Source organism: Syngnathus scovelli, chromosome 16 (assembly GCF_024217435.2).
Source record: "Syngnathus scovelli strain Florida chromosome 16, RoL_Ssco_1.2, whole genome shotgun sequence".
Lineage (NCBI taxonomy): Eukaryota > Metazoa > Chordata > Actinopteri > Syngnathiformes > Syngnathidae > Syngnathus > Syngnathus scovelli.
Genome location: NC_090862.1, coordinates 9471479 through 9482348, shown reverse-complemented (window position 1 = coordinate 9482348; position 10870 = coordinate 9471479). Strand labels below are relative to the sequence as shown.

Below are 10870 nucleotides of genomic sequence, written 5' to 3'. Positions count from 1 at the left end.
AAATCACCCTACCTCAAATCAAAGCATGGCTGAATTAAATAAATAACATGGAGAATTCTTAACACATACTGTAAATATGTTTTTAGAACAACTTTTATTGTTATAATTTTTATAACAAGGTACAAGTGTACATAAATATAATAAATATTAAAATTTCTATCACTCGCTCCTCTGACGTCATAGTTCAAAGGGTAAACGCTACGGAAACTGCCTCCACATGAGAATAGTGGTTAGGTTAATTTCAGATTAAATTTAAATTAATACCAACGTGCATCGACATGGGGAAGCGTAAGAAGTGCAATAGTAACAACTGTGGGGAGGTGGCTGACAAAACAGCAAAGCAGGCGAGGTAATGTAAGTCGCTACATTTGACTGAAGGTGACCGTTAGCCTCAGTGGTTAGCATGCTACTACCTCCCCATTTAACATTGCGATTGTGGTTGAATTTTGCGAGAAACGTTGGTCATGAAGATCTAGATAAGCCTCGTTATTTAATGATAAGGAGTACTCAATTTTTCAATTGAAACCAGTCTTTCAACATTTCAGTGTGAAGAAACGGGATGTTAAAGCTAAAAGAGACGCCAACCAAGGGGACCACCTTGAGCACATCCCCTTCAAGCTGCAGGAGATCTTGAAGAGCAAGGAGAGGATGGAAAATAGCTCTTTGACCGCAAAAAAATTACGAGATGGTGAGCAAACAAAACGTTACCCGTTTCAAAGTTCCATGCGTGTGATAATGTATCATTTTCACTCTCTCAATTCTCCACCCCAGTTTTCGTTCTTCATAGGAAACCAGAGAAGTCCACGGTTGGCGACATTGCCATCCCACGTTTCAAGCGAGGGAAGCGGGAAAGTGAGCTTCAGTTCAATCAACGCATGGAGATGGAGTCAAAGCACGTGCTCTTCCTCACCAACAATCAGGTGGAGAGGAAACCTGAGCTAAATGAAGACAAACAGGAGAAGCCTGCCAACGGTGGAAAGTCAGACAAAATGAAAGCGTAAGCATTTTCGAACAGTGGCACTGCTACCTTGACTTACAATTTCAGTAGCCACAAAAGTAAAGTAAAAAAGTACATGGCGCAATGAAGCTACTATAATACACTCGCACGCGAGCAAGATCACCAGTCACTCATGCAAAACAAATCTGCTCGCAAACAACTTTTTGGAGGCTCGAACGCATAGAAGGCACTTTGATGTTTGTTGCGCGTCACTTGTTACCATAGGTACGACAAACTGAAATTACAGAAACGACAGCGGAAAACGTTGGAGCGACAGGAGGTCCGGATGGAAAAGGAAATGTTCCAAGGTAAATTGCAACTTAAGGGCAATTTAGTATTTTTTTTGTTTTGTTTCAGGCCTGATTAATACTTATCTCTTCCTGATATCTGTCTGTTACCTCAAAATGATGTTTTCTACAAAGATAGAAAAGGCCGTGTGACTTTTTAACGTAACTCTCTGGAGTGGCCACCAGTAAGTCTCTACTAAAAGTAAGATAAGTGCCAAGATAATGTGCCAAGCCAGCAACAGTCAGTTGTCATGCTAACGAAAGGCATGCTCTGCATTTGCATGAGAAAGATGTGCCGCTGGCCTCAATTTTGAGTGATTTCAAGCATGATGTGTTTTTTTTTTTTTTTTAATCTCGTTGTTTGTTTTGACAGAAAATATCAGACTTTTTATGAAAACATCTTTTTAAGTATGGGGACAAAAATGTATTTCTTTCTTACCTGAGTGAGACAAAAGTGAACCAGTAAAAGTTTGCTTTGTTTCATCCTCCTCAGATGACATTGCTTTTGGCGAGGTTTCAACAGAGCCGCCTTCACTAACCAGCAAACCCAAGAAAGCGCTCATCAAGCCTGGGGTAAAACAAACTCCTCCGATCGACATTGGCGTGTTGCACATCAAGTCCTAACGACTCAGGTCTGGCTTCTGGAAGGCAGCTAAGGAGCTCCTCCTCAACTCGCTCCTCGGCCACACAGCCATGCCTACGTCCGAGTCGTCTATGGCCCGCCAGAGGATGATGGAGGAGGAAAGGCGGCGGGCGGTTCTGGCCTATCGCCAGCTGAAGAAACAGCGGCAGCAGGAGGCCAGCAGCAGGAGGCCAGCACCAGCGGTGCTGCCAAAAGGTCTTGGTCCTGACATTGTCGGCGGGTCGTGGGGCAAGGCTGCAGTTGCCGCGCAACCTGGAGGCAAACGACGATACCACTCACGAGACAGGCCGGCCCATTTGCCTCCTGGCTTTGTGCCCACCCAACAACCATCAAGGCTGACTTCCCTCTCCAAAGAGGCCACTTTATAGCCAGTCTTGAACAAATGAATCTGCGTTGTTCTCCACTCAAAGTTAATCCTCTGTCAGTTTCTCTTTTCACTAAGTGGAGGTTGTGGCACTTTGCGTTGGAGGAGTCTATTGCAAAAGAAACTCAACAAATTTGTCTTGAAGTGAGGAGCAGCTGCTCATGTAGATACAAAACGTTCTAGCTTGTATCTTGGGCCGAATATTCATACGGCGCTCCCTTGAAATAGGAGTACTCCCGACCAATTTGTCAGATTGCAATTTTCATTCTGGGATGTGGAAGTGAACGTGACAACTGAATCAAAGTTTTTTGTCTGTCTTTCTCCAACATAGCAAAATAACCAAGCTGCCTTTGAGTCGTCCATTTTTTTATTGGGAATGCGTATTTAGCATTGCAGTTTGTGTTTTGTGAAAATGTTATCCTTAAAACAAATAAAAGAAGAACGTAAAGAGGGCGCTCTATGGCTTTTATAAAAGAAGACTATAACACCCAAGGTGCTTAGCGGCGTAGCAGGAAGTACGTCATCACGCTGCTGCCCCCCTCAGCTGTCAGACTTTGGCCACCCTAAAAGTGCTTTTTTTTTTTTTTTTTTAAGCAAACTTACTCGAAGTGTGTAGCCCGCGCTCCCAAGACAAAGCGTGCATCTGCCTGGTAATCGCCCGGCGAACGTTTGCTCTAGCAGTCGGGGACGATCGGGGCGCGCACAGACGGACATTTTTATTTCATTTTTTGCTCATCGTTGCTGCTATTTTTTTTTTTCCCTGCACGAGCAGCCTGCGATCCTGAGCGGGCGTACGAGTTCGATGCGGCGAGGGAGGGAGTAGAAAAAGGCAAAAAGTCTTTGTGCTTCCCTTCCCCCTCATCAAAGCAAAGGGGAAATGTCTCTGTCCAAAGGAGGTATGTGTTGTTTTTTACCCTCCCTACAACACTCGCATGCTACTTTTTCCCTGAGGAATGCATATATTGCATATATGTCTGCGTAAGTCGTCTTTGTAAGCTAGCCACCTTTTAAGAAATATAAGCACGCCAGGTGGAAAGCTGTGCACGGTGCAAGAGGGAGGAAAAGGAAGGAGCTAGTCAGTCAGCACGCCTCGTTGACTATGTATTGTGCAAAGAGTACGTGTTCGCAAACTAGCACCCCGCTGTTGACATGCTACATAACATTTGCAGCTAGCGTTGTGGCTAGGTTCGCTACTCGCGTCTCCATTGTCTTCTAAGTTAACGTCATTTTCCAGAGTGAAAAAAGATACACATTTCATCTTAAAATCAATCCGTAGGAGTGATTAGATTGTAAAAAAAAAAAAAAAAAAGATACAATTAGATTGTAAAAAAAAAAAAAAAAAAAAAAGATACAATGGCGACTGCAGGTGTTCGTATTTTTGTCGTCGTGACGTATGACTCATTGGTTGTGATTGATAGCTCCGGTACATCAAAACACGTTTAGCCTCGCCCTCGTATATTTTTACTCTAATTTTCTCTTTAGGGGGAAAAAGCAATGCGACATGTTGTTGTGCCCAACCCTGTGGGGAAAAAAAGGACATCAGAAAATTCAAGTAAAGGTGCTTCCTCTGCGTCACACGCACACAAATACACGCGCGTGCGCGCACACTCGGTATGACGATGTCAATTTACATTACAAGTTCATCGCTTGTGCTGTTACACAATCATTCTCGCGTTACCATGGTGGGGGAGTACACATACTGTGGCTCCCTTTGGCCTACCGAGGCATGTTTTGACTTGTGCCGCAGCTCTTTTGTTGACAGTCTACTGGACGCAAGCAACTCGCTGCTGCACAGGTTGGCTGCAAAGATGATGATGATTGCAGTCGCTCCTCACCGAATAGTGCTTGCCCCTCCCAAGCTGTTTGTAATTACTTATAGCAAATGTCTAAGCCCCAAATGTACCTCCTACTAGATCCACACTTACGTGAATATCTCAATATCTTGGATTTCATACTCCACTGCACAATAAACACACGCATGAACCCCAAAATGCAATCAAAAAACGCAATCAAGTGCTGATGCTCTCAAAACTGTTTACTTTAAACTGTAGTGCATGTTGCGTTACCTTTGAAAATAAATGTCTTACACAGAATCGGATTACATTTGAAACAATTCACCTGGACTGCGGCGTGCTTGCACACGGGTAAAGCTAACTTATGTTCCGGACGGACGGGCGGACGTTTCTTGTTATGGTGTTTTACAAACATCAAATGCAATGCCTGTAAAACCTCCGATCTGGTGCCTTCCTATTGGCAACGCCTAGCAATGCACCAAGTGTGCGCAATTACATCATAGCGCCTCCCCCCCCCCTCCAAAAAAAACAACTACACCGGATTACATTTAAAACAATTCACCTGGACTGCGGCATGCATGCACACGGGTAAAGTTATGCAACACCAACTAATGTTCCGGACAGACGGGTGGACGTTTCTTGTCATGGTGTTTTACAAACATCAAATGCAATGCCTGGAAAACCTCCGATCTGGCGCCGTCCTATTGGCAACGCACCAAGTGTGCGCAATGACAACATAGCCCCCGTCAAAAACTACCCTCGCGGCTGTGTCGCACCGTACTCACACACGCTGTCATGTTAGTTTCATCATGGCAGGAAGCACGAGTGGGATCCAAATATTAGGCACACTTGCATGATAGATTTTGCAGAGAAAAAAATGGTGTCGCCTGCCAAATTTGTTCCCCAAATAACTGTGTCGAAGTTGCGGCGCGCGAGCGCATGCTTTGATCATGCTTTGATGCCGGATTCATTGTCACCGCATTTTTGCAGCGGCATTTGAAAGGACCCCAAAATAGAAACTTTGGTATGCACGTTTGTTTGTTTGTTTGTTTGTTTTCATTCGAACTCAACGAACGCCGGCATGTTTGTCAGGTCACTGCAAGCCGTTTGGCGCTCTTACTTCAACCCGCACAGAGGAAGCCCAGTCTATTTTTATCAGTACACTCTGCGAGGACGGGGCCGCTCTATTTTTGACTCAGGACTCAAATCTGCCTAGAGTTTGGCTGCAGAATCTCAGAAATACTTGCAACCAACCCACCACCCCCCCGCTCCGACTTGATCGGACCACGACGGGGTTTGACTGAATCACGCTTCCTCCCGACTGCTGTGGCGTGACTCGCCAAGTGGCAGCAAGAGCCAGTCAAAAGTCTGAAGCGCCCCGCTGCCTTTTTATTTTTTACTGGCAAATGCGAGCGGATAAGTTCTCTGGTGCAAAAGAAGTGTGTTGGAGAAATTAAAAGTCATGTTCCGGGGGCAGGTCAAGAGGGAGACCAAAGCTGTTGCAAAGAGCCAAGTCTTGTCAGTCTTGTGCACCGCCTTTCTGAATGAACTCTTGTCAGAGGCTGCAGAAAGAAATTTGCTGCAGTTGAGTTGACTGCATGGGGCCACTAAAATCTTTCTCAATTCCCCCATGAAGTAAATACACATCATGAGGAAGATGGGTTGCTTTCTCTTTCCAGCATGACCTCCCCCCCCCCCCCCCCCCCCCCCCCTCCCTCCCCCCCATTTGGGTTGCTTCGTCATCAGTCGGCCCTTCTCCTGTTGCTTGTTGCTCACCTTAATCCCCTCTTGGATAAGACATCCCTGCTGGAATTTGTGTCACCAAATCAGAGTAGCCCTTTGTGTTTGTTTGGTTGGATTTGGTTTCCACAACACAAGAATGTCATTAAAGCTCGTGTACAAAATGTCCCCGCTCCAACTACAGTGTGATAACGTGTTTGCTGGGTCAGTCGCCCAAAGGGTTTTCTTTTTTGTTTTCTTTTCGACCAGGCGCAAGTAACGGCTTATTTCATTTCTCAGGGAAGAAGAAGAACCCTGGGCTGAAGCTGGCCAAAGAAGTCTTTGCGCAGCCGCCGCCAGCCGTTGCAGCGTAGGAACATTTCCGTCCATCACCACATCTTCATTTATGCGCCCAGACCGATCCATAATTTGCAAACGTCATTCTGAACACCCTCATTTTACTTGTCCCGAGTACAACTTCTAGCCACTGCTTCTGAAATGAGTTTGCGGCCAAAAGCAACGAAGGAGGCCCTCGCTTTTGGGTGCCATGAGTGCGCGCCGCTCTTTTACTTGTATTGACATGGGATTCCCCCTTGCAGGCCTCCGCGAGATCTCGATTCCAAGGCGTGCGTCACCATCGGAGACCAGGTAAGGGTCCGCTCGGCTGCGCCGCCACCGATCTTTGTTCACACGTGACGTGGTGGGCGCCCAGAACTTTGTGGTGAAGGCAGACGACCTGGAGCAGATTGCCGAGCTAGGCCGGGGTGCCTACGGCGTGGTCTACAAGATGAGGCACGTGCCCAGCGACGTGATCATGGCCGTCAAGGTAGACCGCGCTCCAGTCCGGCGCTCCGGTCCGGCGCTCCAGTCCGGCGCTCCGGTCTGACTGGCGCGCCGGCCCGGCTCGTCACCGCCGCCTTTCCTCCGCAGAGGATCCGAGCCACCGTCAACACGCTAGAGCAGAAGCGGCTCCTGATGGACCTGGACATCTCCATGCGGACGGTGGACTGCTTCTACACCGTCACCTTCTACGGCGCCCTCTTCAGAGAGGTCGCTGACTTGGCGCGGGGCTCGCTTTGGTCAGTTGACCTTTAACCGCCCGCCCGGCTTTATCTTCTCAGGGCGACGTTTGGATCTGCATGGAGCTGATGGACACCTCCCTGGATAAGTTCTACAAGAAGGTCATCGAGAAAGGCAAGACCATACCCGAGGATATCCTGGGCAAGATCGCCGTCGCTGTACGTAACGGTGTGTCGTTTGCAGCGGCCGTTAAGCAAGCTCGGCGAGGGCAACGGCGAGAGTCGCAACACGTGCCGCTTCATCGATTCGTGTGGCGAGTGCTTCCCCCCCACCCCGCTGCGCTTGCCGCATTTTTTTTTGTTTGCTTTTGATTTGTGACTTTTGTGCTAGTCCTTATTGGAATCACGCCTTGGCCTTTTTTTTTTATAGCTTAGCGGTAGACGGCTGCACGTCGGGCCTCCATTGGAAATCCACTCGGCAGGATTCTGTCTTCCGAATGACAATGTTGGCAGAGGTCGGACAACCTCCAATCGGAAAATGGCAGATACAGTTATTGCACCCTCAAATTCGATACATCTGCAAACAAGCCAAGCGCTTTGAAAAGTGGTCCAGGTGACATCTTAACGTGGAATTTGATCGCTAAAATTGTCCAATCAGAGACCCTGGAAGGGCGGGCTCAAACAAGGGCCACACATCAAGACAAAAGAACAGCGTTTTCCTTTGACGCGTCGTCACTCGACGCTTTGCGTCATATGCGCTGACACGTGATTGTCCCCCCCAGATTGTGAAGGCTTTGGAGCACCTGCACAGCAACCTGTCAGTCATCCACAGAGGTAAGCACAGAAAAGAGGGCGCTACAATTTTGGCCACTGACTCTGGAGTAACGCCCTTTGCCAAATGTCTCTGGCTGTCCAGATGTGAAGCCCTCCAATGTTCTCATCAACACTCGGGGCCAAGTGAAAATGTGCGACTTTGGCATCAGTGGCCACCTGGTGGACTCGGTGGCGAAGACCATGGACGCCGGCTGCAAGCCCTACATGGCGGTGAGTCGCCGCCTGACTCCGCTCCCACACTTGGCCGAGTCCGGGGCAGCACGTGCGTGAATTGCTCGCTTTGTTTTTCAGCCCGAGCGCATCAACCCGGACCTCAACCAGAAAGGCTACAGCGTCAAGTCGGACATTTGGAGTCTTGGTATCACAATGGTGAGGCTGCTGCAAATGACAAGCTCCATCCATCCATCCATCCATCCATCCATCCATCCATCCATCCATCCATCCATCCATCCATCCATCCATCCATCCATCCATCCATCCGCACACATAAATTCATGATTGTTTTTTTACTTCCACAATGCACAAGGCCACATGAAAGTTTGGAAATGGTGTCGGAAATGTCGGTCTGGCATTTGAACGGGGGGTGGTGTTGACTTTTTCTATCCGTGCTGTACAGATCGAGTTGGCCATCCTCAAGTTCCCATATGAATCGTGGGGCACGCCCTTCCAGCAGCTCAAGCAGGTGGTGGACGAGCCCTCTCCCCAACTGCCTGCCGACCGTTTCTCGCCTGCCTTTGTAGACTTCATCTCTAAGTGGTGAGACTCACACTGTCCACCATTGTCACCTATATGCTTAAATATTCTATTGCATTATTCACTGAGAGATTAAAAAAAAGAAAAAAAAAGAAAAAAGGTCTCTGCTAAAAGATGTGTGGGGGGGCGTACACTTTTTGTCCACCAGGGGGGGACGTTTGTCACGTTATGCACATCAACCTTCTCTTGTCTCTCTCTACAGCTTAGGAAAGGAGCCCAATAAGAGACCAGCCTATACAGAATTAATGGTGAGTATATTTTTCAGAATGATTTGAATCGTTTCTAGTGAAGGTGACTCGTCAAAAGCAACCCCACGTGTCCTTTCACTCGTTCTCATCCACACATTTGGAAAGTCAACACTTTTTGCCCCACTTCATGATGACAAAACAATCTATACATTTGTCTAACGCAAACTCAAGGTTCAATTATATTTCAAGTTACTTTGCCACATGTCCTCAAACATTTCAAAAACATGCTGTTCATTGAAGTCTGAAATTGTGCATAGGTGCGAATGCGGCAATAGATGTAAAAGTTTGGCAAGCGCTGCAATAGAGGGAGGGAGTATGATTTCACTACATGTCACCTTGTTCTTCCTTCCGATGCAGAAACATCCATTTTTCACCTTGCATGACTCCAAAGACACAGACGTGGCCAGTTTCGTTAAGGTCATCCTGGACGACTGATAGGTGGCGGGGAGCCTCCTGTCCTCGAGTTGGCACCACCCTTCCGTCGACGCTCCGATGTCCCGCCTTCTTTTTTTGTGTTTGTTTGTTTTTAAAAAAAGAGTCAAATTCAAAATAAAGAGAGTAACCCCTCCCGCCGCCCCGCCGCCACTGGAATGACAGACTCTCACGCAGTCGCACGACTGATTGCAGCACTGGAGCAGGAGTGCGCTCTCCAAAGCAACTGGAGAGGTTTTGACTCAAACTAATATGAACTTTTTTGTTTCCGTTTGCACGTACAACCCCTTCAGTGAAGCACACGTTTTTCTTTGACTCAATATTTAATAATTGCAACCTTTCATCGGAAGCTATTTTGACATTATGGGCGTCTCTTCATACTGTACATCATCACGGCAAGCCAAAGGTAACGTCGACGAGCAAGTCGGCGTCTCCCAGCCCGCTCTGTTGCCATGGATACCACCCAGTCTTCTCTGTCCACGTAATTGAGCTCACAACTGCTCCTGTCTGCCAGCAAATTGTGTGTGTGTGTGCGCGTGCCGTTGTTGGTTTCTTTTTATGACCCGCATTCTGATTTTGGATTGCATTTAAAGGAAAAAATCCCTTTTTCCTTATTCTTCCCCATTTCTGGAGTCTTTGCGTATGAGGCACTGGCCAAGTGTGACAAAGAAGCGGGACGGAAGTCTTGTTTCTTTGTTGTGTCACAGCGACGTTTGCTTTTCTTTCGGACACCTTATGCCTCGCACGTGCCCTCAGTTTGTAAGGGGGAATAATTTATATGTTAAAGATGTAAAGACTGTCTCGTCTATCCCCCCCCCCCCCGCCCGTAAGTGTTCGTGGGCTGTTTCACGCTGTCGGGCCCACCTCTGTCAAAAGAAAAGTCCAGAGTGCTGATGAGAATCAGAGAAAGCAAGCAACACCGCAAACGAGCTGCTGTTTATTTTTGCCCTTTTCAGAAAACAATCATGCAATCCTTGATGCGTCAAAGCGACTTTTGGTTTTTTACACGGATCATAATGAGAATGGAACACTTGCTCTACCTCTTCCTCCTTCACTCTCTTTTGCCCACCTCTTTGGTGGGACTGACAAACTTGAACTGTGGAAAGACAAAAAAAAAAACACAAATAAAGGCTTTATTGTTCCATAGAATGGATGTTTTTATTGAGTGTGTTGGCCAAATTTTGATGAAGTTGCAATATTGTTGTTTCTAACACTTTACGCTATACTCAGCAGAATTGTAACATCGAATCAGGAAATATTGTAGTGAGTCTTTTTTGCCACTTCATTGAACTACTGAAAGCCCACATTTAACACTTCAAAGGTCTATCATTGTTCTGTAAAATCGCTCCCCGTGAACATTTCAAAAGTTGCTCCAACTATGTCTTCCCGATACCCGCCCTCACAATTTACCATTTTTTTGTCACTCACACACATTCACACCGTCATATGCGGGAATCGAACTCGCGGTGTCGGCACACATGGCAAGCAAGTGTACCCCTACACCACAGGTGTCAAACTCAAGGCCCGGGCGCCAGATATGGCCCGCCACATAATTTTATGTGGCCCGCGAAGACAAATTGTGCAAATTCGTGTGTCATTACTAGAATTGCAAATTGTCTTCACTTTGTATATCTTTTTAATAAAATATTTGACTAGGTTTTACTCGTCTGATTTGAAAACGAGTTATTTGTCAGTATGTTTTGTAGCTTTTACTGTATATAATATGAGGTGCTCATACATTTATTTGGGTTGGCAGTCATAATGGCCCTCCGAAAGAAGCT

General features: G+C 46.9%; 2 protein-coding genes across 4 annotated transcripts; both read left to right on the top strand.

Moving 5' to 3' along the window:
* The first annotated feature begins 167 nt into the window (after positions 1–167).
* Positions 168–2739, top strand: ccdc137 (coiled-coil domain containing 137). 2 transcript variants are annotated; one of them, XM_049744740.2, is made up of 6 exons: positions 168–349; positions 546–688; positions 772–997; positions 1223–1305; positions 1778–1857; positions 1933–2739. In XM_049744740.2, exons 1-6 carry the CDS (start codon positions 279–281, stop codon positions 2293–2295), a joined length of 966 nt encoding a protein of 321 aa, XP_049600697.1. In that variant the 5' UTR covers positions 168–278; the 3' UTR covers positions 2296–2739. The 2 variants fall into 2 exon arrangements, with proteins under 2 accessions (XP_049600697.1, XP_049600698.1); XM_049744741.2 differs by having other exon boundaries at positions 190–354.
* A 60-nt stretch (positions 2740–2799) lies between these two features.
* map2k6 (mitogen-activated protein kinase kinase 6) lies at positions 2800–10238 on the top strand. Of its 2 annotated transcripts, none has more exons than XM_049744728.1 (13): positions 2800–2941; positions 3064–3187; positions 6104–6173; positions 6403–6451; positions 6516–6629; positions 6734–6853; positions 6925–7041; positions 7605–7656; positions 7739–7866; positions 7948–8025; positions 8273–8412; positions 8612–8657; positions 9015–10238. In XM_049744728.1, the coding sequence occupies exons 2-13, from the start codon at positions 3169–3171 to the stop codon at positions 9090–9092; spliced, it is 1011 nt and encodes a 336-aa protein (XP_049600685.1). In that variant the 5' UTR covers positions 2800–2941; positions 3064–3168; the 3' UTR covers positions 9093–10238. The 2 variants fall into 2 exon arrangements, with proteins under 2 accessions (XP_049600685.1, XP_049600683.1); XM_049744726.2 differs by adding an exon at positions 3774–3849 and having other exon boundaries at positions 2873–3187.
* Positions 10239–10870: the final 632 nt, after the last annotated feature.